We start from the raw sequence: 25,787 nt of genomic DNA on the forward strand, positions 1-25,787 counted from the left end.
ACATGCCATGGCCAGCGGACCAGCTCGTCAATCCGGTAGTCGTAATGCACAAGGTTTGTATTACTCTGCCAACTGCATATCTTGCCTCGCCAAGAACACTTGTCAGTGTGGAGGGAAACCGGATTCCATCTTGATTGGACGACGGCTGTTGCCAGTTTATTCGGTCGTGCTATTATGCATGCCGACATGCTCATGCCGACATGCTCTCTCGAGCAGTTTTGGTTCTCGAGATGCCGAACCACTGGCTTGATAGATGCCTAACTCGGTACTTAGCATTAGTCCGTACACCAGAAAAAAGAAGATGTGTCACGCGTCGCCAATTCAGACGTTAACAATTTCCTGCACAAGTCCAGCAGGCGTCCCAACCACCCACACACCCGCATTGACCGTATCGCCGCTACATGGCTCCTTTGACAAATTTTGGCAACCTTGCAAGGTCACGATTAAGGAGAAAGCTAAAACAATTGTTTGAGAGGGGGGGTGGTCATTCTGTGGCCTCCACTATTTTCTAGAACTTCTTCTTCCCCTCTGTACTCAACATTAGCCCTGCTACCAGTGCACTTTATACTAGCACAATTGGCGAGTTTCAGCCGCCATCACCACCTCCCTCCCCGTTTTCCCCGATACACGAGGACCATTTGACGGCGCCCGATTCTTTTTCTGGCAGGGTCGGGGTCCCCGATTTCATCGGAACGCCATCGTCTCGCAGGCCACCATGAACCGGACTACTGAACAGTCTAAACCTTCCCGCCGCCTCCGCATCAGACCTGCATAAGGTTCGTAAGCCATGCACCTCGCCGCCTTTATGCGCCGAAGGGGGGAGGGGGCGTCATCGAACAAAGAGCAAACCCGTAAAGCCGGGAAGAAAAGACGACTGAAAAAAGGACGCATTGTCTGCGACTGCGCCGCCAGTGTCGGGCACTGTTCACACTACGGGTGTAGTTGTAGCCCATTTCAACCTCATGACGCACGGGGCTTGGCTTTTTTTAGTCCTTTCTTTTTCTCTGTCGGCGCGGGAGTGAGGCCAGGCGGTGGCAGAATGCAAAATAGTAACGAAAGACTATAGATGGGAGTTTAGGCTCTGGGGTGCAAGAAATAGGCGTCTTGTCATAAACATTCGCATGAGGATGCGCATGGGTGCTATTACCCCAGAGGAACGGCCGTCCCTGTATTACATGTTGAAATAGACTCGAGCCTCGCGGCAAGTTTTCTTTTGCTAGTTGCAGCAGTTGTTGTTGTTGTTGCTCGCCGCCACATGCACGTCATGCTTTGAGCGCGCCTGGGTGTCTGGTGCCTTGTTTGGGTTTACAAGAAAAGAAAAGAAGATAAGATAACCCTGGCTTAGCAAGGGACCTGGGGTAGACAGGATCGTCGAGTTTCTTCCCGACGTTCAGAGCCGTTGACTGGTTAGCTTGCAAAGTTGCAGTCTTTTCCATGTCACTGGACGAAACGGCACTAAACTAGTTGTCTTTCCGGGATGTTACTATCGACGCCATGTTGCATGCGAGTCTAAAAGAAAAATTGTACAGGATAAAGCTTGCGACGTTGAGGAAAACTGCCCTTAACACCAACAGACGCCCGTCTGTCGGCTGCCGCTGCGCAGAGCACACGGCGAGGAGAGCGAGACCGGTATATTTCATCTTTGGCGCCTCCAGATGCCAATTAGAGATTCGTACACGATGCCAAGGGCTTTCGAGGTGCTATAGACATTTGTATTTACTTGGGTACGGGGCACTTTTATCACAAGGTCAGCCGTGTTGCAACTCGTATAGGCATGGCATTCAATTCAACTCAACCAACAGAGCTAGCTTGCCTCTGGCACAAATCACTGCCTTGGGTAGCAATCCCACTACTGAAACCGCGGGCAATTCATTGGGTTTTCTCGTGTAGGTTTGTCAGGGCAAGTCGCCTTCTATCAGTGGTTGGTGCTATATCTGACACAGGTGATCGCCATTGTCGTCGTAGGACTCAATCCCATCTGGAACCAACGTTGAAGCTAACAGACAAAAGGACTTTCAAACGGGCCAATAGTGTCCACGACCAAAACCTGTTGTTGTTTGGTCGTGTAACATCCCCGCACGAAATGGCTCGTCGGAATAATCCCATCTGCTCGCTATTGTTAGGTATCCAATCATACATACACCAGTCACGATAGCTCTTCACGGCATCTGGCGCGAGGGTGCCACTGTCCAAGTCCGAGTGGCGCCGAGCACCGCGGACTTAAAAATGCCGCGCATCCCTAGGCCGGGGCTAGCCATGGCGGAGATCGAAATCAGGGTATTTTTTTCATCTGCTGGTACTATGACGGAGGCTAATATTTCCATAATACAGACTCGGGGATTTTTGCCCGGAGAGATTACGTCTTCTCAATGCAAGCACTAATATACATGGACGAGCTCTTGGGAGAAGCCGCAAGGTCATGATGCATGACAGGCAAGACTTGGCGGCAACCAGGGAGTCCCGGGGGAATCCAAAAAAAAAAAAAAGACTACCGCTTGACCCATGCCGGCATCTTGCGAGCCTTTACGTGACCGTGCTTCTTCCTCTCAACAGTTCTTGGATCCCTGGTGATACACCCAGCTGTAAAGTCTGATTAGTATGCAGGCTACGTAACCATCGTGAAGGTGACTAGAGGAACTGAGCAATGCGTCCATACCTTTTCGCAGAATCGTCTTCAACGCTGGCTCATGAGCGACCAAAGCCTTGGCCACAGCAAGTGTCATCGCTTCAGCCTGTCCAGTAGTGCCGCCGCCTTCCACGAGAACCCAGACATTATACTTGTCCAGCCTCTCCGTTGCTATGAGAGCCCACACGGCACTCTCACGGTCGTGGACGCGGCCAAAAGCCTCGCTCAGTGGCTTCCCATTGACCAGGACCTCCCCGGTACCCTCGACGACAAAGGCGCGTGCTGTAGAGGCCTTTCGCTTGCCCACTCCGACGGCACGGCCAAACTTGTCAATGATGATTGGGTTGGGCGTGTTGAGAAAAGGGTTGATATCCCGCGAAAACTCCTGAAGAGCAATCTTGACTTCGGCCGGCCGTAGACTGGGTTCGATCAGATTGAGTCGCTTGGCCACGCGAATAACCTTTTGATAGTGCATTGCCTTGATAGGCTCTCCCATTTGCGCGCGCATCTCCTCCAACTTTGTCCATGGAACCTGTGGAGCTTCGCCGGGTGACACAGGTAGGCAGGTGATGGTATCGGGTCAGGAGATTCGATATCCGAATGTACAAGTCGTTGAACTGGGGTTCTCTTGAGAAATACGACGGAGTTGCGGGAACGGTTCGAGCGTGCGTAACGCCCTGATAAGGGATCTGAACAGATTGAACTAGGCTCGTAGCAGTGGCATCGTCGTTTCTGGCGGCCGTGTTGATTGCTCGGATGCATAGGGGGGCTGATAACCTCCAGGTCTGTTGGTGCCATTGCGGGCTCGCAAGCTGTCTCGGACATCTGAAATGTCGCATACCGTTCGCAAAAGTGGCCATGATAACCCTCTGCCGCCGCAATTCCGGATTGTTGTCGCTTGTCGTCACTTTTCCCCCTCTCGATCGAAGCTCAAAAGCTCCTGGCGCCGGGTCAGAAATCGAAAACTTGGCACACCTGAAAAAGCTCCGTCAAATGTCACGTGAAGATAAGATTTTGACAAAATACCTCTGGAACCAGCCACTCACCAGCCACGCAGCGAGGGGCAGTTCGACAAGCTCCCCATTTTATTAAAAATTTCCTCGACTCCTCTCCGTCTTGATTCCTTTTGTTCTTCTTCTCTATCACATCTTTCGTACCCAAGAAATTTTGAAAAAGATGGCTTTCGGCACCCTCTTCACCCACTCCGTATGTCAACCGAGCATCTTCCAGATTCTTCTTCGTTTATCAAATCACGAAGCTTGTCTCCTAACTATTCTGTCTGATTGTAGGACAACCCCCGCTCCGTCGCCATCAAGGCGGTCGCGAAGGCCAACAACCTCGATCTCAAGGTCTCCGAGGTCGAGTTTGGCAAGCCCACTGCCGAGCACCAGAGTGCCAGCGGACTTGGCAAGATCCCTGCCTTTGTTGGCGAGGATGGCTTTGCTCTCTCCGAGGCGATTGCTGTCGCCATTTACGGTAGGTCCTCTCTGCTCTCCTACGACTGTTTGTCAAACTCTTCCATCTTCTTCCAGCAGCAATCCGTATTTGTCTGTTGGGATTCAGTGCATGTGATGACCTAGCCTTTCATTTTTATACAGTTATCCCTGTCTGAAAATTTCCTTGTGTGGATAAAGCCTAACTTCTGATCTCTGCCTAAATTGCCTTGTTTATAATTCCTTGATGAATTGAGCCATTAACCGTCTTTGGTTGGACTAGACACTAACATTGTCTGCAATAGTAACCTCTCAGAATGAGAAGACCACCCTCCTTGGCAAGACCAAGCAGGAGTACGTATTTCCTCTTGAGCTGTTGGTTTCTTGGCTTCAAGTGCTGACTTTGTGCTAGCTATGCTTCCATCCTGAAGTGGATGTCTTTCTTCAACTCTGAGCTCGTCCAGCCTCTCGCCGACTGGTTCCGACCGCTCCTTGGCAAGGCCCCCTACAATAAGAAGAATGTTGATGATGCCTCCAAGGTCGTTGAGAGGGCCATTGATGTCGTTGAGAAGTACTTGCTCAACAACACCTTCCTCGTTGGCGAGCGCATCACTCTCGCTGACCTGTTCTGCGCCCCTCTCCTCAACCGTGGTTTCCAGTACTTCTTCGACAAGCAGTGGCGCGAGGAGCACCCCAACACCACTCGTTGGTACGAGACCGTTGTCAACCAGCCCATCATCACTGCTGTTGCCAAGCAGCTGCCTCTCCTCGAGAAGCCTGCCTTGACCAATGTCCCTCCCAAGAAGGCCGAGGCTCCCAAGGCGGCCCCTAAGCCTGCTGCCAAGCCCGCTGCCGAAGCTGAGGAGGATGAGCCCGCCCCTGCACCCAAGCCTAAGCACCCTATTGACCTTTTGCCCCGCGCCACCTTTCCTCTCGACGAGTTGAAGCGCAACTACTCCAACGCCAGGACGGCCGGCACCCTCTCCGAGACCATGAAGTGGGTTTGGGAGACTGTTCCTTGGGAGGAGTACTCCATCTGGCGTGCTGACTACAACTACAACGATGAGCTCAAGATGACTTTCATGTCAAAGAACCTCATCGGTGGGTTCACTGAGCGAATTGAGGCTTCCCGCAAGCACCTTTTCGGAGTCGCCTCCGTCTTCGGCAAGGACTTCAACTCTGTTATCCAGGGTGCTTTTATCATCCGTGGCCAGGAGTTCGAGCCCGTTTTTGACGTCGCTCCCGACTACGAGCAGTACACCTTCAAGAAGCTTGACCCCAATAATGCCGAGGACCGTGCCTTTGTTGAGCTGCACTGGGACTGTGGCAAGCCAATCACCGTCAATGGCAAGGAGTATGAGCACGCCGGTGACAAGGTCTTCAAATAAATTTCGGGGCAGGACTAGGTGGAATGAAGAGATGATGATGGCACATGATTGGAATGGGATGAATGGGAGGACAGGAATGAAACTAAATAATGAAGGCATGCAGTGATGCATGTTGTGACATGACTGCTATGACGCTTTCTAAATATTGTCAGGTCAGGTCAAATACAACGGCTCTTGTCAATAGTGAAACGAACAAATATCAAGTGGATTGACAAGCCAAAGAATGCTTGCCTTGAAAACATTAAAGTGATGTATTCGTCACTTAGTCTATCAAATTGGGTATCGCAAGAATGACAATGTCTATTGTTGGCCATGTATGCTTGAGTTCCATGGCGTCACAGACTCAGGGTTGCCCAACATTCCTACCAAGCTCTCGTCCATCAGCTTCTTCAGCTTCATACCGGCCTCGTCACACTATTCCTTAATGGCACAATCGCTCGCACACACCAACATACTCTTGAGGAGCCGGAACCTTGGACAAAAATTCTATCAGGCCTAGTGGCCAAGGGCAAAGAAGATTTAAAAAAACAAAAAGATCAAAAAGCCTCTGGTAACGTGTACCCAGAGTCGAGACGGAATGGGTTTTCGCGCATGTACCGACTGACGTCGGCCTGGAAGCACAGGGCATTCAGATAATCGTGGACCTGGGGCAAGACATTCGGCGACTCCCCCTGCAGGCCGGAAAACTCGGGCACGGGCAGGATGTTGTAGGGCTCGCTCCGGCCCTTCTCGCGCGAGTCGTCCACCAGCACCGTGTTGGACTGGTCCCAGCAGGCGCCGCGGGCGGCGTCCGGGTGGGAGGCCCTGACGCGCGGGTCGTCCCAGACCGTGGAGAGCCTCTTGTACACCTGGACGCGGGCGTCGTAGTCCTCTGGCGAGAGGCCGAGGCGGTCGCGGGCCCAGACGACGACGCACCGCGCGCACTCGTCGGGCGCGAGCAGCTGGGCGACCATGCTGTTGACGTTGTCGGGCCGCGCCGACGACCATATCGCGAGGTGGAACGTGTCGAGGCAGTACTTGAGGAAGCTCCGCGCGTGGGGGCGCTCGACAAAGTGCGACGGGCGCCGGCGCGAGGGCCGGTAGAGCAGGGTGCCGTTGAGGTCGAGGATGACGAGGATGCGGCGCGGCTGGGGGAGCTGCGTGGGCGGCGCGAGGGACTGCGCCAGGTAGCGCGTGGAAGGGGAGGGGATGCCGCCTGACGAGAGGGAGGGGGGCTGCCGCGGGTTGAGGGGTTTGGCGTCCTCTTCTGACGAGCTGGATTTTCTTTGTTTGGTCAGTTGTCGCTGGGGTTGGAATGGTGGTTTTGGGGGGGAGGGGGTTTTTGCTTGGAAACTGACGCTTGGAGGGGTTGGATGATTTGGAGGCCCCTTTTGCCGGTCTTGCGCTTGATTCCCTTCTTGGTGTTGGCTTCGGCGGCGGCGGCGGCGTTCTTCTTGCCTAGTGCGAGGGCGCTTGCTGGCGTGAAGGAGTTGGCGAGGGCGTTTAGTGTTGTTTGCTTGAGGGACGACTTGGTCATGGCGGCTGAGAGGCTGCGGCCCGGTAGGCCTGTAGCCATTGGTGTTTTGGGCCTTGTGAGAGATGCTGTCCGGGAGAAAGGAAAGGGGGGTGGAGGTTATGGGCGGCTGACTGTTCAGGTGGTGTCGACGGGCTGGATGTTTGCCGCTCAATGTTTGCGATGAAGTTGGGATCGAAGTCGCTTGGTGGTGTTTTCCATGCGGAGCTTTTTCGATGCGGCCTGGCTTGTGTATGGGTCAACTTGGTCCCTGCCAGCTGGTGGGGGGCGGGGACCTGGTTCGTGCCTGGTGGGGGGGCGAGGGGGGCTGCTTGGACCATTTTGGGGCCCGGTTGAATCCGAGCTGACCGGCTTATTAACGAATGGAACTATTGGATGTTTATTTTTTGTTTTATTATTGGCGTCGTTATTTGGAGATTTAACTTATAAAACAGGTGAATATACTCATGTATGTCGGTAGATTGTGGAGTGGACCTACATGCTCTGCTAATAAAATTGCCACCCCTAACAAGCAGCCTGTTAAAATAGCGAGGAAGATGAATAGAGGAGATTATTATCGTCAGGCTTGCCAGCTGCACTAACAAAAGTGGAGGAATCTCTGTTGGTGCAGGTTGTTATTTATCTTTTATCACAATAAAGACTGTACAACAATATATTTGGGGCATTCCGCCATCGTCCAGTGAGACCTCGGGGGCTTTTGATGAAAAAAGGCTTCACATGTGGGCACGAACTGGTTTCGTTTTATAGTTCCATACTCACCTCTTGTCTCCGACATATGATTGTACTGTAGACGCGTTTGAACGTGGCGCTCACAAAGACTTTGGCCGTAATGTGTCTTGGATCACGGCACAATGCAATATAACGCTTCGGGTACTGGGGTAACTGCAATGCTGGACGTGGCGCTGAGAAGAAGTCGCATTGGACAGTTGAAACTACAGGGTAGGGGGAATGTTCCGCTGATGAATAAGGAAGAGATTTGACAGGACGAACCTGTCGACAGGGTAGATGTAGCACTTGGGTATGGAAAAGGCGCCATGAAGGGGAAATGTTGTGTTGCGGCGAGAGTGATGCAAATGCGCCAGTGGTAGGTGTCGGGGGCGTAACCGGCAACAAGACTAGACACGTTAATTGTGACCGGAGGTCTTAATAAGGAGGACATGATGTTGATACGAGCATCTTCCTTAGGTCACCTATTGTTCGGGAAACGAAACATGTTCTAGTCGCAGAGTGTATGATACGTCTTGTTCGTTATCTATCAGTTGTTGCAGCCGAACACGATCCCAGATGCCAGGTGCTGTGATTATCTGATGTAGTGTGTGCGTTACAAGTCATGAAAGATAGAAGAGACATTGTGAGGGAAAAGATATGGCCATTTGAAAATTGAGGTCCTCGATATCAATATATACACAAACCTTTTGATAAACTGTAGCTCTGCCACATGTTTCAGGCCAATCGGCGGGTCCTTGGTCTTGGGTTTGGAGCATTTACCAAAGTTAAAAGATTGCTGAAAAATAGAGTTTAGTGAATTATGAGCTTCAACGACTTGTCAAAGAAAGAAACTAGTAAATCTTGTCACATGTGCAGTTGGATATTGTACCTTGTTGGCCAAGGCAACGAAAGAGTGGCTTTGCAGAGTCCATATGAGTTTTTGAAACTTGGATTCTGAATTTGAACAATCGTCCCCAGGGCCATTGAGAGATTAACTGGTGTATCAGGGACTTGGCTCCTGGAGCCCAAGTCATATTGCGGGTTGCCACACATTTTCCAGCTGACGGCCTTCCACTTTTGGCGCAACATGGGTTCAGCGGCGATAAAAACTCAAGTAATCGTCTTGCCACGGGAGGTAACTTTGCCTTCTCAAGTTTTTTGTCAAGCGGTACTGACAGCTCAAAAGTTCATTCTCGATCATAAAAAAAGTGTAGAAATCCTGTCGAGGAGTCCCAAGTCCAAGGCACCCTAGACTGACGAGCCGGCCACCATCAATTCAATGTCTTATCGATAAGCGACATCCCGCATCAAAAAATCCACAATCGCCGTTCCCATCCTCACTTCTCAGCGGCATTGTTCTCGCAGCCGGCCGTTGCCCACCAACTAATTTACCGGCCCATGGTGTAAATTTACGGCACCATGCCCCCCAAAAGAAAGATACCGTCGCTCGGCCTTGAGCGCCGGGTGCGGCCAAGACGCGAAGACAGATGGGAACCAGAGCCTGAATTGGAAGGCCATCTCTCGGATGACCATGGGCCAGCCGAGGAAGGAATTGGCAGCCTCGAGAGCAATGACGACGAAGACGACGACGACGACGACGACGACGACGAACAGAATCAATCCGCAGAGAGTGAACCAGAGGTATATTTGCAACCCACGCCTTCCGTCACCCATCATCCCATGCTGATCCCGCAACCAGTCCTCCTCCTCCTCTGCACCAAAAGCCGACCTAACATCCATCTCATTCGGCGCCCTAGCCCGAGCCCAGGCCTGCCTCCCTGCCGCAGCCCGAAAATCCAAAACCCCCAAACCCTCCGACCACCAATCGCCCCAAGAAACCCGCGGCTTCCTCCAAAAGGAGCCCTCCAAACCCCCCAAGACGGCGCCCCCCAAGCGCTCCTCCAAACACGCGCCCCTCGAACAAACCTCCAAGCGGCCCGTCTCGCGCATGCGCGAAATCATCCCCGACAACCGCCGCAAAGCCCGCGACCCGCGCTTCGACCCGTCCGTCAGCAGGATCGGCAAGCTCGACGAGGCCAAGGCCCGCAGGGCATACGCCTTCCTCGACGACTACCGCGACAGCGAAATGGCCGACCTGCGGGCGCAGATCAAGACCACCAAGGACGCGCGCGCCCGCGACGAGCTCAAGCGCCAGCTCGCGTCCATGGAGTCCAAGAAGAAGTCGCGCGCCAGGAAGGACGACGAGGACAGGCTGCTGGCCGAGCACAGGAGCAAGGAGAAGGAGCTGGTGGCGCAGGGCAAGACGCCCTTCTACCTCAAGAAGAGCGAGCAGAAGAAGCGGCTGCTGCTCAACAGGTACGAGAAGATGACCAAGGGCCAGGTGGACAGGGCCATTGAGCGGAAGCGCAAGAAGGTCAGCGGCAGGGAGAAGAAGGAGCTGGATGGGCTGCAGCGGAGGGAGAGGTGATTTTTTTTTTTCGTTTTGCGCGGCGTGCTTGTAAATACCCTAGCACGGAGACCTTTTAGCCATCTATCATGTGCCGAGTGTTTCTGCAAGTGGTGAATTTTGTAAACGTGCATTAGTGGTGGGATTTGGGTTCATATTCACGAATGCGGAAATGTTTCTTCCCAAGCGTGGTTTAAAAAAAAAAACTGCCTTGTGTAGTTGGTCACCTCGAATTTTAAAAAAGTCGTGAGCCCATCTCACGCCTGTCTATGTCGTGCACCAAAAATGCCGGTCTACTTTTCCCATCTATTATACATCTGGTGATACAAAGCCCGTCGTCCCTTTTCTAGCTGACGTATCCTGATCTCTTGACGCTGTCCACAAACATCTGCTTGCAGGGGACCTTGCTCCCCAGCCTGGCGCACAGCAGAAACGCACCGCTCAACTTGCGATGCAGACTGTACGTCTCTTCCGGCGGGGGGGCCAAGCGCTCCCTCAGCATCACGGGAATAAGGGCCTTGACTCTCTCCGTAATCGTCTGGTCCTTGAAGTCGTACACGTCGGGGGCCGATTGCATAAACGGCTCGGCGAGCGTCAGTATAGACTGCGTGTGCGCCTCGAGCATGGCTCTGCTCTCGTGCCCGGTGAGATAGCCCAGGCTCTCGGACAGCTCCTTGATGGCAGCACGGTCCGAGCGGGACGCGGCGTCGAGGAGCCGCACGTATTCCCTGACAAAGGCCTCGGGGTAGTCGCGGGAGGCGCCAAAGTCCAGGAGCACGAGCTTGTTGTGCCGGGCGTTGTACAGGAAGTTTGTCCAGTTGGGGTCCGTCTGCATGAATTTGAACTCTGTGATTTCGCGGAGGCACAGGCGCATAATCTGCGTGCCGATCCAGTCGCGCTGCTCCTGGGTGAAGGACTTGACGCGCGTGACGCCCACGCCGTCCATGAAGTCCATGGTGAGGACCTGCTTGCCGCAGGCTTCCAGGTGGACGTTTGGTGCTACGAAGACGTCTTGCTCGTCCCTGAGCAGCTCTCTGTAGCGGAGGGCGCACTGGGCCTCGCGCTCGTAGTCGCACTCCCAGCCGAGCTCCAGGCGGGCGTTGTCAATGGTCTTGTTGAGGTAGAGGCCCTTGGGGAGTAGCTTTGTGGCGTTTAGGAGCATGCCCAGATTGTCCAGGTCCGAGTTGATGGAGTCTGCGACGCCAGGGAACTGAATCTTGACGGCTACTTTTTCGCCGCTCGACCTCAGAGTCGCTCTGTGGACCTGGCCGATGGATGCGGCGGCGATGGGCGTCTCTTCAAACTCGCTAAACAGGTCTCGCCAGTTCTCGCCCAGGTTGCTCACCAGGACCTTGTCACGCTGCCAGGCGGGCATGTAGTCTGCTCTGTCTTGCACACGCTGCAGAACTTCCTGGATGGGGGCGGGGAGCATTTTTGAGTCTTGAAAACTCATCATTTGTCCAAGCTTCAGGGCAGCTCCCCTCATTCGTGACAGCTTCGCCACCATTCTTTCCATGTTCTTCCCGCTCAAGAGGACAGACCCTTGGCCACCCCCTCCAAAGGCTCTGCTTACACTCTCAGTCATGGCCCCCCCGAGCATGCCGGCTGCTAGGCCGCCGTAGTTCCAGAGTCGACTAAATCGCGTCGCCGGGACTTTCGACTCCCGGAGAGCATATGTTGGCGTGCTTGGGGCTCCCACACCGGCGAAGTCCTTGGCTAGTTCTATTGCCTCGTTGTCCAGCTTGTCCAGCTTCTTTGTCTCGGGTTGGCTTGGTTCGTGGACGGGCTCCTGTGATGTGTCCGAAGTCGATTGTGACTCAGCAACAGTAGCACTGAAGTGTGAGGTGGTTTTTCCTTCCGGCCTTGGTTCTGTAGACACTGGGTTGTCAACCTCTGGTAGTACAGGCGGTGGACTGGGCCAGTGCCGCAACGGATGTTCCTTTGCTGGACCGCCAGGTTGTGATCTTCTTGAGGCAGCGTTTTTCTTCCGTACCGAGCTCAAAACGCTTGATCCTCGACTAGTGTGAAAGATGTTGACATCAACGCCTTCTGGAAGGTCCTTCTGTTCTGCGGCAGCCCTCAGAGCCTCTTGTCTCTGCTTGACGGCCTCTGCATACCCGTAGGCAGCAGTGCTAGTTTCCTTCGACTCATCGGTCCGTATTTGGTAGCCCTCGTGTCCGGGTCGCGGCGGGCTTTGGCTCAAAGGGTCGGTTGGTTGCTTCGTAGCGTCGCGTTTTCCTTCCGATTGGCTATTGTTCTCGGGTTCGCTTTGCGTAGCCGACGCAGTGGGCTTCGCATCTCGCCATTTCGCAGTAATAACTGACGTCTTGGCGTACGCATCAAACTGTCGTGACCTCAGGGCGACGTGCTTGGCAGCTACTGATCGCGAGGCGCTGAGCAATGCTGCAACATCAATGGCCAGGTCGACGAACCTCATGACCGCGTGAAACCTCGGGTCGCCGAGGGCGCATTGACAATTGAGCAGTGGCTGGCGATATGACTGCTTCGATCGAGCCCGATTGTGAACGACGGTGCTTGGAAGTGGGTAGGGAGCTTTTTTGGGTCATGATCTCATGGCTATATGCAGGTAAGCGGATACGATTACCATGTACATGTCCACCACATCCTAGTTACGTTGTCAAACGACATCAACAAGGTGTAGAATTGCAAAGCCAATTTAGCTTTAATGATTATCAAGTCTAAAATATTCCAACGCCATATTTCTTCATGGAACCAAATATCCTTCATTGCAACCCTAGTCCTGTGTATTAACAAACCCACTTCTAATTGGCCCTTAGTTGAAATACCTCGAGTCTTTCCGTTTCCGATTAAAACGCCGTAAAATGCTGATGCTACTATTGGAATATTGGGCCTCATAAAAATCATCATTACATCGTATCTTGATGCGTGTTAAGGTGAGGCTTCATAGTCTGGCGATTGCCTAGTCCTTTTTGGTGCCGGGTTGAGTTACGCTTCTTAACAGTGATCCTCTCGGTCTTAGAGGAGTAGACGACCCAAAGGAACTTCCTGGAGTCTTGTTGCGTGGAGTGGCCATCTTGCTCCATAATCTTTCAGCGGCAGGTGTCAGGTCTCCCGAAACTCTAGGGCTGCTGGGAAATTTGGGAACTGTCGGCGTCGTATCTTTACCAGTGAAGCCATGCCGTGACGATTCCTTGTTAGATTTGGAGATTCGATCTACCATGCGTTCATGGAGAAGCTCCCTCTTCCTTTGCTCCTGAAGTTTGAACGGATTGTGAGAGTCGCCGGGACCCAAATTGATGGTATTCTGCGCTGCGGAAATGTCTGGCTCATCGTCATCCTCGTCATCGACGAAGGAGTAGCCATTAACCTTTGGAGTCTCGCCGCCACCAACAACGCTAGAATCTTGGTCGTCTGGGCGAGGCTTTCCTGCAATGGCATCCCTCACAGACGACATGGTAGGGGATGGCGGTCGCTCAGGCACATGGGGTTGAGGGGCTCGTGTGTTCGCGTAGACGATAGCCCGGGGGGGCATTCGAGACGCATCGTCGGCTTGCTGAGCCATGGTTACTACGCCGTCTTCGAGGCCTGTCGGCTCAAACATGAGCCCATTTTGGGGTGCCGCATTCCAAGCATCTGGTCTAGCTGGTCGGTCCTCACGGTCCTTGATGGCGAGTCTGTCGCGTTCAAAGCCATCGTCCACCAGACTATGAGTTTCCGCCAGCCTGTCTGTAACCTCCTTCTGCTTCATCATCATTTTGGAAGGGAGTTTGTTTCCTCGCCACAACCAGGCATATTTGTCGGCCTTTTTCTGGTTCTGCTTGTCGACCAATTTGTAAAAGCTTTCATTGTCTTCACTTGTGTATGTTGCTTGAAATTTGGAAAGGCTCATATTGGTGTCGAGCTTGGGGCATTCATGCGCCACTCTGGATGCGATGGATCTAGGCGTGTCTCCTACAAAGGCGGTAGGAGTGCGACCGCCATCGTTGAATGGTTGAGGTGCTGGTGTTGCCTTCTGCCGTCCTGGTGTCATTACATGCTGCAATCTCCGGCTTGCGCTCGATATCCAGGCAGCATCCTTGGATTCGAGAGCATCGAGATACTCTTGTTGGGTTTCAGTTTCCAGCAGACCGGGAAAGAAATCTCTCGCAATAATTTGTGAGAGAGCATCGGTGTATGAATCTTCATCGAGGACCTTCTTGGGTCTCTTGATCTTTTTGACAGGCGGTGGTGCAGGCATCAACTCGGTATCTGTTCGCTTCCGAACAAGGGCCTTGGAGGCCTGGTCTGACTGAGTGTCCATTTTGGATGTGAGAAGATGACCGGAGGTATGGAATTATAAACCGGGGCGCATGATTATTATTCTGACGAAGCAGTAGGACTTCGAATTGCGGTGCCTGATATTGCTGGGACATAGAAAGTGATTTGGCGATGGCGAAAGGGAAGGCTAGCTTCAAAAGCAACGAGCAGACAACCTGGCCCCACCATTATGCGTCAAACGGGGGTTTGTGGTTTGCCTTTGCCTGCGGCTTGCAGGCAACACTTTGCTACTGTTATCAATCAATCAAGCTAGTTTAAGTGGGCCCAATGCTCTGGCCTCGGTGCTCCCAGTGCCATGTCTCACTTCACAAGAGCTGCAAGAGGCTGGGAATTCTACTAGACACCCAATGCAGTCTGATGCCCGCGGCAGTGATACGGCGCATTGAAATATTTTGACCCTTCTTGCCTAAGTCTAGTAGTACCTGAGCACCAAGCTGCCTGCCTACCTAGGTACCTAGGGACCCAGGTAGGTGGTAGGCACGTTATCTACTTAGAGGTATGTACTTTAAGTACCTAGGTACTTAAGTAGCTGGGTAAGGTTTTGGTACCTGGCCAAAAGGCTACTTGCGTCAAGCATGCCCCTATTAGTAGCTACAACAGTCCGCTTTCAGGCATCGCAGGCTCATCCCGCGCCCCGTGTCCAGCTTGTTCCTCTCCGAGTGTCACGCTTGATCAGTTCAATTTGTTGATTCCATGTTGCCCCAGCCGTGCGAATGCTCCAAGGCCTGCCCCTGTAGAATTGACTTCCCAAGTTGTCTAACCCGTCGCTTCTCCATACCCTGTTTAGGAGATACTTTGGTACTCACAAAGCTTTGGTCAGGACGCTAGACGCCTGGGCACCCAAGTACTCCACATGTACCTCCTGTACCGCCCCCACTGCCCGTACTTACATCGCCCCCATCCCACGCCGTCTCCATCTATTGTTAACTTTGACTTGCATCTTGGCTGGCTTTTTTTTTCCCTTCTCTCTTGTAAGCGCCGCGCCTATTTGCTTGCGCTCCTAGCATATGCCCTTCCTTGGTGACGATAGACTTATAGAAGCGTCCTAATTGTATTTTTTGTTCATCTGTATCCATCTTATTCTAGCTGGTTCAGTGTACATTACACTCTTATTCTCTCGGCTTCTGCCCTCTTCCCCCACCCTTCGCCCTCCGCCTTCGGCCGCCGCCTCGCAATGTCTCAGGAAGCCGTTGATCTCAAGAACAAAGGCAACAAGTCCTTTGCCTCTGGCGACTATCCCGCCGCTATCGACTTCTACTCCAAGGCAATCGAACTGAACGACAAAGATCCAACGTTCTTCACTAACCGAGCTCAAGTGCGTACAAGCCCTCGCCCCTCGTCGATGCGACATCTAACATGGTCTTGTGACTGACCTTGGCGCCCCTACATGGGTCACATATAGGCTTACATCAAGACCGAAGCGTACGGATATGCAATCGCAGACGCCGGCAAGGCCCTGGAGCTAAATCCCAAGCTCATCAAGGTTCGTGGCTCCCTCGTCATGTCATTACTGTCCTTGGACAAACCAGCCTGATTCCTGCTTAGGCTTACTACCGACGTGGCCTCGCGCGAACCGCTATCCTGCGACCCAAAGAAGCGATTGATGATTTCAAGGAATGCGTCAGACTAGACCCCAACAACAAAGATGCAAGACTCAAGCTTGAGGAATGCAAGAAGATTGTGCGCCAACTCGCCTTTTTCGCTGCTATCGAGGTTGGCGATGAGCCCTCGGCTGCCGAAGGTCTGGACCTCGATTCTATGGTCGTTGAACCCGAGTATGATGGTGTGCGTTTAGAAAACGAAATGACACAAGAATTCATTGACGACATGATGGAGCGCTTCAAGAATGGCAAGAAGATCCACCGGAAATATGTTTACCAAATCATTATCGCGGTCAAGAACATCGTCTACGACGAGGCTACTATGGTTGAGATGGATATCCCTGATGATGTTGAACTGACGATCTGTGGTGATACTCATGGTTAGTATTCTCTAGACTCGAGGGTGGAGTGTCAACTAACTGGTGCCAGGCCAATACTTTGATCTCATGGAACTCTTCCGCCGGAATGGAACTCCCAATGACAAACACTGGTACCTGTTCAACGGTGACTTTGTCGACCGAGGATCATGGTCCACCGAGATTGCCTTGCTTCTGTATGCTTTCAAGTGGTTGCGGCCCAATGGCTTCTTCCTCAATCGTGGCAACCACGAGACGGATGACATGAACCGCGTTTACGGTTTCGAGGGAGAATGCAAGGCCAAGTATAATGAAAGGTACGTTCTGCTCAGCCTATATGACATAGTCTTGTCACTGTGATGCTAAGTTTCTACTATAGAGTTTTCAAGCTTTTCTCGGAAAGCTTTTCTGCCCTGCCCCTTGCTACACTCGTTGGAAAGAAGTATCTCGTGCTCCACGGTGGCCTGTTCTCCGATGACAAAGTCACCTTGGATGATATCCGCAAGCTGAACAGACACAACCAAAGACAACCTGGACAGGCTGGTCTCATGATGGAGATGCTATGGACTGATCCACAAGACGAACCTGGCCGAGGGCCCAGCAAGAGAGGCGTGGGCATGCAGTTTGGGCCCGATGTCACCAAGAGGTTCTGCGAGAACAACGGCCTTGAGGCCGTCATTCGAAGCCATGAAGTACGAATGGATGGTTATGAAGTCCAGCATGATGGAAGATGTATCACCGGTATGTTTTGCAGCGGGAACCATGTCTATTTCTTATGCTGTGCTGACACGAAATTCTAGTCTTTTCTGCGCCCAAGTACTGCGACTCAACGGAGAATCGTGGAGCTTACATTAACATCAAGTCCGACTATAAGCTCCGGTATGAGCAGTTTGATGCTGTACCCCATCCGGATATCAAGCCCATGGTAAGCTTGCCATATGCACCCTTCTTTCATGTTTTGTATCGTTTGTCTGACGTCTTTCCAGGCATATGCCCAGAGTTCTCTCATGTCATCTTTGATGTAGAACCACAAGATGAATAAGATAAAAAAAAAAAAAGGTTTCAAAAAGTCTCGATAGTGGCATCAAAGACAGCATTTAACTTGGAGTCAGGAGATGGCGGCAATACTGGGTGAATTTTGCATCTCTTCGTTCTTGGTTTCTGGGTCGGGTGAAGAAAAAATACAAGAGTATCCAGTACAAAGATACCCCGTAGATGTAAATCGAAATCTCGTGCCACTTCATTCTTCATCCACCAATTTCTCCAACACGGTGCATGTTACTCCAACCATTCAAGGCTTTGCTCTCCCCGATCATCAGTAAGAAGTCCCAACCAGTCCGAACACCTTTTAGTTCTCAAAATATATCTTGTATCACCCTCACTCACACCTCTGTACGCCGTAATAGCAGCACAGAAGGACTGGAGATCTTGTCTGGGCAGTCGAAGCCAACATGCTTCATTCTGCGTCTTGAGTATGTCAATCGGGATAGCTTGCCCTGTCAGTCCGAGAAACTGTTTTAGAGCTGCGGTACAATATGATTTGACGAGGATGTTATCAAGCTGTATTTCCTGGGGTCCCTCTGTGGCGAGAACTAAGTGGGCGTAGGAGAATGGTGATGATAGCCTCCTTGTTTGTAATATGTGAGAGGTCTTTTGGTCCCGTTGCTGGACTGACTCTTGTGTTGATGGTGTTGGCGACATTTTGTGGCTATTTTTGTTTTCTTTTTTTGGTCATGGAATTATTTCTCTGACGGCCAACAAATACTTGGTGGTGAACAATGGGCTTTGTTTTCATATCGATTTGTATGAGGGCCATCGAGAATTGCATATCGGATACATGCATAGTTACTAACCCAACACCACCTCGACCGTCGACATTTCCGCCATCCGCCAGATTCGTCAAACCGATCGCAACGCATCGCAAACGCAGAATGTCAAACTTCGTCACGCCTGGCCAGCAGCGCTACCTGCGCGCGTGCATGGTCTGCTCCATCGTCATGACCTACTCGGTGCGGTCGACCTGCCTTTGAAACCCCGCTGAGTGCTAACAGTTTGGCAGCGCTTCCGTGACGAGGGATGCCCCAACTGCGAGGAATTCCTGCATCTTGCCGGCTCGCAGGACCAAATCGAGAGCTGCACTTCACAAGTTTTTGAGGGGCTCATTACGCTTGCGAACCCGGCGAAATCATGGGTTGCCAAATGGCAGCGGTTGGATGGCTACGTGGCGGGTGTGTATGCCATTAAGGTGTCCGGGCAGTTGCCAGATGAGATACGCTCCACACTGGAAGAAGAATATAGGATACAATATATTCCGTATGTGTTGCGGGGGGAAATGTGCACGGTGGATGACCTGCTAACGCTGTGGTAGACGAGATGGCACCGAGACGGAGGCCGATGCATAGGGCGTTTTGGGGTGAGATTTGATACCTTTTGCAACTAGGCGATTGGCGTTGGGATGATTAAAGACATGGAAGCAAAAGTGTACAGTCATGACGTTCGCGGTATCTATGCGGGGAAAGCGTTTTATAATACATGAAGGAACTCTTTTAGAGAGTGGTGCCGGCCACTCAGCTGCTGCGCTGCTTCTTCCCGGATGACATGCTGAATCCGAACCCTGCTGAAGCTCGTGATCTCTTCTTATCCATCTCTTCACGCATGATTCTCTCCGCCTCGCTCATCTTCTTTGGTTGTTCGATTTTGGCGCTCTTCTGGGATCCGCCTGCAAATGCATTCTTCTTTGCTTCTGCGAATACGTTCTTGGTTTGCGGTTTGCTGCCGAGTTTCAGGGATAGACCGCCGAAACCAGCTGGTTTGGAATCTGCTTTGCTCTCTGCATCCTTGGTGCCGAGTGATGCGGAAGGCTCTGTAGGTGATTCTTGACTGGGTGGTTTTGACTCTTCTTGTCTTGGCTTTGTACCAAACGATAGGGTAATCTTCTCACCCTCTTGGCGTTTCAACTCTCGATCTTTGTTATCTTCGGGTTGACCCTCGCGACTCGCTGCATTAGCTCGCGCCCTTCGAATCTGCTCCTTGATGATTCTCTGTTCCAATTCCTCATCACCCTGATCCTGCGCCTCTTTCCTCCTCAATGCTTCCTGTCGCTTCAGGGCTTCGGGGGAGTTATCAATCCATGAAATGTGGATGCCCTTGTCTGTTTCCTCCACGCGACAAATGCCCTCTCTTCCAAGGTATTTAGCAAACTCTGTTAATGACGGCCACTTTGTCGCATTCATGTGGATATGCTCCTTGTTCGCAATATACTCTTGGTAGAACTGATTAATGTGTACTTGTTTCTCGCCGTGGCCGGTTTTTAATAGCTGCAGAAAATCCTTCAGAAACTCGTCGCTGTATTGGTTGATGAACTTTTTGGGGTCCTCGCCAACCACCAGCATTTGCCGGACATGGCTCTCCGACTGCGTGTGCATTTTGAATCCGTTCGCGTCACGGCATTGTTTCTCGCAGACTTGGCAGTACCATCGCAGACGCTGGAGCCCCTTGCTCTTCAATTTATTGGAGAGATGCTTGGTTGATCCCACTTCAGCCTTCGGCATGGTCGCGATCGGTTGCTTTTTCTAAGGCAATATCACGGAGGAGTTGGAATGTCGGTATATGACGATGAAGTGTTGAGAGGGTAGATTTAGAGATAGTCAACGGAGACGGGCTTTTACTCTGTCGATGCGATGCACGAGAGGATGCTGTCGAGTCTTCGGTGAATCAAAGCTTGTCGCAGTCTCGCAAACGTCGTCACTGGAAGATGCATCAGCCTCGCATGCAAGATGTGGGGCTTATCTTATCTGCCGCCCCGTTTGCTGCAAGAGGCCTTCACCGGGGACACTACTGTCACTCGGCCTTGCGACCAATCTCTAGAACTCTCTCCAACATTAAGCCGTATTCCGACTTGATTTCTCAGCCATCCACGAATCGCCCTGTTGAGTCAGAGCCGTCGTCTTGATCTGTCGCCCCGACAACGCCTCGGAAGCTGCCTCATAATAACTTTAATAGTGAGAGAAGCGCAGGTCTTGTTCTCAAGATACAATGTCGGAGCGTAAAGTTCTTCAGGTAGGCTTCCACAGCCATTTTCCTCCCCGAAAGAAGCCTTCGCTAACAACTCCATCCAGAAATACTATCCCGCGGATTTCGATCCCCGCGAACTCGCTCGGCGCCGCGTGCAAAAATCTGAAAACAGTGGACCTCGTTTCCAGACGGTGCGACTCATGGCCCCATTCAGCATGAAGTGCATGACATGCGGAGAGTTCATTTACAGGGGGCGAAAGTTCAACGCGCGGAAAGAAACGAACATAGAACAAAAGTATCTGAATATCCAGATCTTTCAGTTCCACATTAAATGCACCAGGTGCAGTGCGGAAATCATATTCCGAACGGATCCTAAAAACAATGACTACGCAATGGTGAGGGGCGCTGTGCGCAACATGGAGCCCTGGAGAAACAAAGCCGCGGAGGAAGAAACGGTCGACGAGAGACTAGATCGATTGGAATTGGAAGAGGCTGAAGCTGCTGGGGGAGAGGAGAAGAATGCAATGGCGGACCTTGAGGCTAAGAATGCCGATGCCAGGAGGGAAATGGCCGCGGCAGACATGTTGGATGAGATTCGACAACGGAATGCAAGAATACACCGGTCAGAGAAAGAGGGGACGGATTACGCCGATACTATTGTGCGGGCCGAGGACGAGGAGCGCGCGAGGCAGGAGAAGGAGGACGAGGAAGCAGCAAAGAAGGCTTTCGCAGATGCCCGGGCACGGATAGAGACGCGGGTGGATGGACTGGACGATACTTCTAGCAGCGTCGGGATGTCACAGCAACAAGCGAGTGTCGATGGTGACTCTCCGATAGTGCCTTTGGTTCCACCGCCTTCATTTAAGCGGATAGTGAAGAAGAAGAAGGACCATTCAGCGCTGTTGGGTATTAAGAAGAAGCCCACACTGCTTTGAAATGGCAGAATCATGTAAAATATTATCGACAGTTGGAGGGTATTATATTAGTGCCATTTCACAATGCGGACACGGAGAATTTTGTGTGAATATCTTCCCTGTAAGCATTCACTATTGATACAAGTTGATTTCACTTGGCGATAAAAACAATTGAGATGAAATATTAATTCGTGTTTGAGACCACCGCATGATCCGTATTTCCTGTTGCCGGGAGATGTAAAATTCGCTCAATCATCACACTACCCGAATCAAATGTCCCATATTGCCAATTTCGCTTTCCCAGTACACCAAGGGCACCACACGCCTCCATCATTTCCATGAATGTATTCCCAAAAACGCCGTTGTTTGCATAATTTATCTTTGTCTTATAGAGGTATTCGACAGTAATCGGTCAAGAGCCGACCGCATCGCCAAGCGATATTCTTCCCTGATGATTCTTTGAATTGTAATTCGCAATGTGCAGCTAATAGTCATGCGGGTATACGCCGTTGGTCAAGTTCGTGTTTGTCGACGAAGCGCTACTCGTACTTGAGCGGGTCGATTCAGAAGCACCGGATGCCTCCATCTGTCGCTTGGTATGGTCGTGTATGAACCGGGAGTACGTTGACAAGTTGCGAGGTGGCGGAGGAGAATTGGGTATGGAGATGGTGTATGAACTCTGGACGGTAGGCATTGTGGTGGTGGTTGGGGAGTACAATGGCGTAGAACGGCAGGTGGTTGTATAGAAGTTGAGGCTATGACGATAGTTGCGGTCCGTGAACTGGCCCTGTTTGGAGCAACCTTGCCGAGATCTGATGCAAGATGTAGGGCTGTGATAGATGGTAGGAAGCAGCAGGACCACAACGATGTAGGATCTTTATAAATCAGGATGGGCGCTGGTCTGTGTCGGTTCAAACTGCTGGTTTGGAGTGCTTTAGCCGGGGGGTAATTGAGAAGGAGAGCGGGGCCGCAAACACCAGACACCACCTGCGCAGTTTGATCCTGCCGGCAGCCTGAGATGCAGGGGGCTCCGGGGGTGTGGGAAGGGGGTGTGGGGGATTGCTGCAAGTTGTGCGAGGCAATTGCAAGGAAGGAGCATTGGCACCGAACCTTCCATGATATTACGTGCATGGGCGGAGGCAACAAATCAACGCCAACCATCCCTTCAGACACCGGCTGAGCTCATTCACACCTCGAGCGAGATTCACCAGGATTACGAAATGATAGTCGTGCATCACGACCTCTGCGCTGTCTGCTCACCTCTTGACCTGTTCTTCTTCAACTAGCGGCCCAATTCGCTGCCGTATGGTCGACAACGCGACTTTAATGCTCACACCTCGAGGATTTCAACGATGCATCACACACGCTCACTTGACTGCTTGCCCTCAACACCCAACCAGGCACTCCGTACCGCCAGCCAAGACCTCTTTCGCCTGTGGGGGCCACATCCTTACCATTTTTGACTTCGTGTTGCATCACCGACGGCGTGCTGGACACTTCCAGACCTTGTGATCGACGGCGACACTGGGGCTTGGGGCATCTATGGCGTAACAGGTCGAACGGACTCTGGCATCCCCCGACGGCCTTGGCAGGATTTAGCAACATGCTGCCCCTTTTCGCGAGGTTATGGGTGGCACAGAATCCGGGAAGATACCCACAGCTCTGAGCTCAGGGTCCTCGCCACCAGAGCAAAGCCGAGCTTTAAGAATTTTGGCCTTGGTTATAGTGGTGTACTATCCCTTTTCTAAACTCGGCCACTGGTTTTGCATTGGATGCTGGTAAGTGGAGGCAAGATTGAGTGTTGCACTGAGGAAAACCCCGGCTGATGGATGGCTGTGAGTCATGCCTTGTGTTATATCCCCAGATCTTTTCCTTCGTCTCTGTAATAGTACCGTGGTCTAAAGCAGCTATACTTAACACCCTACAACTCGCCTCTACAGACACCATACATCACGTAACCACGTACGATACACACACAAGGTCTAGCAACTAATGAGGCCGTGACATTCCGGCGTGGCTCGCGTTCGTTGGCGCCTCCGTTGCCAAGGTCGTGGGAGCAGCTTCAAATAGCGAGCCTGCCAACTTTGCCAAGTTTTCCATGAGATCATTGGACAAGCGGGGGGGGCGGGCTTCTTTAACCCAACTTTAACCCAACAGGGCAGCTCAGAGAGTCGACAGCATGACACAAACCAAGAAGAAGGCCAAGCAGCAGTGGAGTTCATCGTAAACTTACGGGCATTGATTGGGTTTTGTTAGGTTCAACAACTCACGCCAACAAATATGAAGGAATAATTCTTACGATCCCTCGGTTTCTGAAATGGGCCAAATGGCATTTGCGCCTCATTCCCATACGTGAGACCACGATTTCGATCTTTGTCCAGTTTCCCATGTGAAGGCTCGCATCTTGCTTCGTGGCCTCTCCTTTAATTGCTTGGGCAATTTCCTGGTTCAGCTGAGGGATAAACCAGAACGAATAAACCAAGCTGACAACCTTGGCAAGCGAACATTTTTTTTTTTACCACAGAAGCAACCTTTCGTTGCACGCGAACCCTGACGCGTCTAGCAACACTTTTCAGCCAATTACCGTCAATTGGTCGCCGCTCAACAAGTTAATGATATGCAAACAATGACTCAAAGCCAAAAATCGGCCCTCGTCTCGATGACAGCGTCTCACCCAAACGGTGAGTGAGGTCAGTGGAGGTTAGGATCTAGTGTCCAGCGTGGCAACTAAGTTTTGAAGGACGAGTGAGGTCAGCGGCCCCGACAAGCCACAACAAAGTGGTTGGTTCGGTCGCCGTCCCCTGGTTCATTGTGATGTCACAGCTAACGAAAACGGTGGATCACTCAAGACACCCTGGGCTCCGTCCAAGACGCATGATCAGAGCGATGACGACGGTGTGCCGTTCCGGTCAAGACCGTTTTGCAGCAGTGGCGACATCGCCTCCTGCAAGATTCAAGCTGGGAATAACACACCAAGACAATACAGGTCGCACGTCGGAGCCTCAATGCGTGGCCAGGCACGTCTCGTGACACCCACACACTTTGCTCATCACACTGTTTAGAGGCCTCGAAAATTGTCAAACGAAAGAATTCAGGGGTATCATGAGTTACGCCAGTACGATGTGAGACAACGTCTGTTTGATTCTTTTTGCCGTCCCGCAGACGGTTCTGCTCGAGGCAGTCGATGAATATTCTTATGGCGCCACTACCGTGATGATTTGAGCCAGAACAGAATGATCGACATTGACCACTCTTCTCCACTGCCAACGAGGGTCTGAACCAAACAGAGTCCAGTGATCAGAGCAACGGCTGGGCATCTGAGGGATCGTCTGTAACCCTGACCCCCATTTGGCCCAAACACACCACTTGCCGCTCTCAGGCATCACTTCGTTCTCTCCTTGTGTGAGAGGCATGTTGGACTTGCGGCAAGATAGATGTTCCACAACAATTTGGCGCCTGGAAGGGGACGAGTGGTTCGAATCTCGGATATTAGAAACTTTGCGGAGAACTTGCACGTTTCCGTTTCTGATCAACTGAATCAACTGATGGGCCGTCCTTTTTGCCACACCAGCGGAACGGGTACTGAACCGACGTCTGTCTTACTGGGTTACCGGCCAACCTACCCAGCTGCCGGCCAAAGTTTACCAGTCTTACAATTTGTTGACGTGCGTATCGATCCGTCCCGTGTGCTCGGAGTCTCCTGATCCGTCAATCTCCGTGCGTACAAAGGAAATTTTCCGTGGGTAAATTGGCATCACTTTCCACTTCTATGCCCTACACTTATATTGGCCTACATAATTTCTGAGTACAGTAACGAATATCCTGTCATCTCGATGATGCTGGTAAAAAATGCATCCACAATATTGATTCTTGGGAGCTATGTATGGAAACTCTATAGGGTGGCATGATATGATGTTGCTTTGCCATCGACGCGACCCATTGTACAGGCATCTTGCAGTTATGCATCCATCTTTGACCTGTTGACTTGACCGACGACGGTCATCCTGCCTCGATGACGGAATGACTGGGAGATGAAAAGGGCAGGAATCATGAGCTTGGTGGCGTCGAAGCTACGTCGGCTTTTCAATAATGTGAAGCACATGGATTTGGCCTGCAGTGTTGTAGGAGGTAAAGTCTCACCCCTGTGCTTTCAATGCAGCATTCTATGACATGACATCACGTAAGGAATGACCCGGACTGTGCTCTGAAAACAACTTGCACAGACCTCGCAAGTGGCGTATGACGCCACAAGATTTTTAGGCACGCGTCTGGCCATTTTTGCATAGCACGCCTTTCACTTCGTCTTGATAACGTTGTACCCTGGCACTAATCAGAAACAACTGACGTGGGCAGCATTTCTGTAAATCTATTGACAGATGCTTGCCATGCTCTAGTGCCCGTAGGAAGCTTATATGCCACAATGTGGTTATGTGATTCCTGCAGGCAGTAAGTGCAATGGCAGTTACCCTTCATGCAAATGGATCCGAAACTATCATACCCAGTTCACCCATTTCTTCTCTGGCAACGT

At 51.8% G+C, this 25,787-nt stretch overlaps 10 protein-coding genes across 12 annotated transcripts; 5 read left to right on the forward strand and 5 right to left on the reverse strand.

Moving 5' to 3' along the window:
* Window positions 1–2,488: 2,488 nt before the first annotated feature.
* Window positions 2,489–3,134, reverse strand: MRPS9_1 (mitochondrial 37S ribosomal protein uS9m; the record flags this gene model as incomplete). The annotated part of the gene is made up of 2 exons (XM_007808607.1): window positions 2,489–2,580; window positions 2,657–3,134. The coding sequence occupies 2 exons, from the start codon at window positions 3,132–3,134 to the stop codon at window positions 2,489–2,491; spliced, it is 570 nt and encodes a 189-aa protein (XP_007806798.1).
* A 640-nt stretch (window positions 3,135–3,774) lies between these two features.
* On the forward strand, window positions 3,775–5,532 carry TEF4_1 (elongation factor EF-1 gamma subunit). Its single transcript, XM_007808606.2, has 4 exons — window positions 3,775–3,832; window positions 3,916–4,102; window positions 4,365–4,413; window positions 4,472–5,532. The coding sequence occupies exons 1-4, from the start codon at window positions 3,803–3,805 to the stop codon at window positions 5,445–5,447; spliced, it is 1,242 nt and encodes a 413-aa protein (XP_007806797.2). The 5' UTR covers window positions 3,775–3,802; the 3' UTR covers window positions 5,448–5,532.
* A 451-nt stretch (window positions 5,533–5,983) lies between these two features.
* Window positions 5,984–7,215, reverse strand: J3458_003686 (uncharacterized protein; the record flags this gene model as incomplete). The annotated part of the gene is made up of 2 exons (XM_066117903.1): window positions 6,785–7,215; window positions 5,984–6,710 (listed from the first exon to the last, which is right to left on the reverse strand). The coding sequence occupies exons 1-2, from the start codon at window positions 7,000–7,002 to the stop codon at window positions 5,984–5,986; spliced, it is 945 nt and encodes a 314-aa protein (XP_065977696.1). The 5' UTR covers window positions 7,003–7,215.
* Window positions 7,216–9,087: 1,872 nt separating this feature from the next.
* Window positions 9,088–10,096, forward strand: RRP36_1 (rRNA biogenesis protein rrp36; the record flags this gene model as incomplete). Its single annotated transcript, XM_007808604.2, has 2 exons — window positions 9,088–9,309; window positions 9,368–10,096. The coding sequence occupies 2 exons, from the start codon at window positions 9,088–9,090 to the stop codon at window positions 10,094–10,096; spliced, it is 951 nt and encodes a 316-aa protein (XP_007806795.2).
* Window positions 10,097–10,255: 159 nt separating this feature from the next.
* Window positions 10,256–12,512, reverse strand: J3458_003688 (uncharacterized protein; the record flags this gene model as incomplete). The annotated part of the gene is made up of 1 exon (XM_007808603.2): window positions 10,256–12,512. The coding sequence occupies one exon, from the start codon at window positions 12,510–12,512 to the stop codon at window positions 10,422–10,424; it is 2,091 nt and encodes a 696-aa protein (XP_007806794.2). The 3' UTR covers window positions 10,256–10,421.
* A 217-nt stretch (window positions 12,513–12,729) lies between these two features.
* Window positions 12,730–14,475, reverse strand: J3458_003689 (uncharacterized protein). The gene has a single exon (XM_007808602.2). The coding sequence runs from the start codon at window positions 14,355–14,357 to the stop codon at window positions 13,017–13,019; it is 1,341 nt and encodes a 446-aa protein (XP_007806793.2). The 5' UTR covers window positions 14,358–14,475; the 3' UTR covers window positions 12,730–13,016.
* An 839-nt stretch (window positions 14,476–15,314) lies between these two features.
* Window positions 15,315–18,143, forward strand: PPT1_1 (Palmitoyl-protein thioesterase 1). Of its 3 annotated transcripts, XM_007808601.2 has the most exons (7): window positions 15,315–15,689; window positions 15,777–15,857; window positions 15,920–16,355; window positions 16,405–16,648; window positions 16,711–17,072; window positions 17,132–17,256; window positions 17,318–18,143. In XM_007808601.2, exons 1-7 carry the CDS (start codon window positions 15,549–15,551, stop codon window positions 17,354–17,356), a joined length of 1,428 nt encoding a protein of 475 aa, XP_007806792.1. In that variant the 5' UTR covers window positions 15,315–15,548; the 3' UTR covers window positions 17,357–18,143. The 3 variants fall into 3 exon arrangements, with proteins under 3 accessions (XP_007806792.1, XP_065977698.1, XP_065977697.1); XM_066117905.1 differs by having other exon boundaries at window positions 15,777–16,355; window positions 17,318–18,082; XM_066117904.1 differs by having other exon boundaries at window positions 16,711–18,143.
* Window positions 18,144–18,237: 94 nt separating this feature from the next.
* J3458_003692 (uncharacterized protein) lies at window positions 18,238–20,058 on the reverse strand. Its single transcript, XM_007808599.2, has one exon. The coding sequence runs from the start codon at window positions 19,880–19,882 to the stop codon at window positions 18,899–18,901; it is 984 nt and encodes a 327-aa protein (XP_007806790.2). The 5' UTR covers window positions 19,883–20,058; the 3' UTR covers window positions 18,238–18,898.
* Window positions 18,263–18,733, forward strand: SPT4_1 (transcription elongation factor spt4; the record flags this gene model as incomplete). The annotated part of the gene is made up of 3 exons (XM_007808600.2): window positions 18,263–18,340; window positions 18,391–18,644; window positions 18,700–18,733. 3 exons carry the CDS (start codon window positions 18,263–18,265, stop codon window positions 18,731–18,733), a joined length of 366 nt encoding a protein of 121 aa, XP_007806791.2.
* A 165-nt stretch (window positions 20,059–20,223) lies between the features above and the next one.
* cwf16_1 (Pre-mRNA-splicing factor cwf16) lies at window positions 20,224–22,283 on the forward strand. The gene is made up of 2 exons (XM_066117906.1): window positions 20,224–20,390; window positions 20,450–22,283. Exons 1-2 carry the CDS (start codon window positions 20,367–20,369, stop codon window positions 21,278–21,280), a joined length of 855 nt encoding a protein of 284 aa, XP_065977699.1. The 5' UTR covers window positions 20,224–20,366; the 3' UTR covers window positions 21,281–22,283.
* The last annotated feature ends 3,504 nt before the right edge of the window (window positions 22,284–25,787 follow it).

This window comes from Metarhizium acridum, assembly GCF_019434415.1.
Source record: "Metarhizium acridum strain ARSEF 324 chromosome Unknown scaffold_13, whole genome shotgun sequence".
NCBI lineage: Eukaryota > Fungi > Ascomycota > Sordariomycetes > Hypocreales > Clavicipitaceae > Metarhizium > Metarhizium acridum.

What these genes read in the sequence shown, in the direction of transcription:
- TEF4_1 (XM_007808606.2), top strand. Translation starts at nt 3,803, where the DNA reads ATGGCTTTCGGCACCCTCTTCACCCACTCC. An exon ending in GCACCCTCTTCACCCACTCC is followed by an intron (nt 3,833 to 3,915) that starts GTATGTCAACCG and finishes GTCTGATTGTAG; the next exon opens with GACAACCCCCGCTCCGTCGC. An exon ending in CTTGGCAAGACCAAGCAGGA is followed by an intron (nt 4,414 to 4,471) that starts GTACGTATTTCC and finishes ACTTTGTGCTAG; the next exon opens with CTATGCTTCCATCCTGAAGT.
- J3458_003689 (XM_007808602.2), bottom strand. Translation starts at nt 14,357, where the DNA reads ATGGACACTCAGTCAGACCAGGCCTCCAAGGCCCTTGTTCGGAAGCGA.
- PPT1_1 (XM_007808601.2), top strand. Translation starts at nt 15,549, where the DNA reads ATGTCTCAGGAAGCCGTTGATCTCAAGAACAAAGGCAACAAGTCCTTT. An exon ending in TAAATCCCAAGCTCATCAAG is followed by an intron (nt 15,858 to 15,919) that starts GTTCGTGGCTCC and finishes ATTCCTGCTTAG; the next exon opens with GCTTACTACCGACGTGGCCT. An exon ending in ATCCGGATATCAAGCCCATG is followed by an intron (nt 17,257 to 17,317) that starts GTAAGCTTGCCA and finishes ACGTCTTTCCAG; the next exon opens with GCATATGCCCAGAGTTCTCT.
- J3458_003692 (XM_007808599.2), bottom strand. Translation starts at nt 19,882, where the DNA reads ATGCCGAAGGCTGAAGTGGGATCAACCAAGCATCTCTCCAATAAATTG.
- cwf16_1 (XM_066117906.1), top strand. Translation starts at nt 20,367, where the DNA reads ATGTCGGAGCGTAAAGTTCTTCAG. An exon ending in CGGAGCGTAAAGTTCTTCAG is followed by an intron (nt 20,391 to 20,449) that starts GTAGGCTTCCAC and finishes AACTCCATCCAG; the next exon opens with AAATACTATCCCGCGGATTT.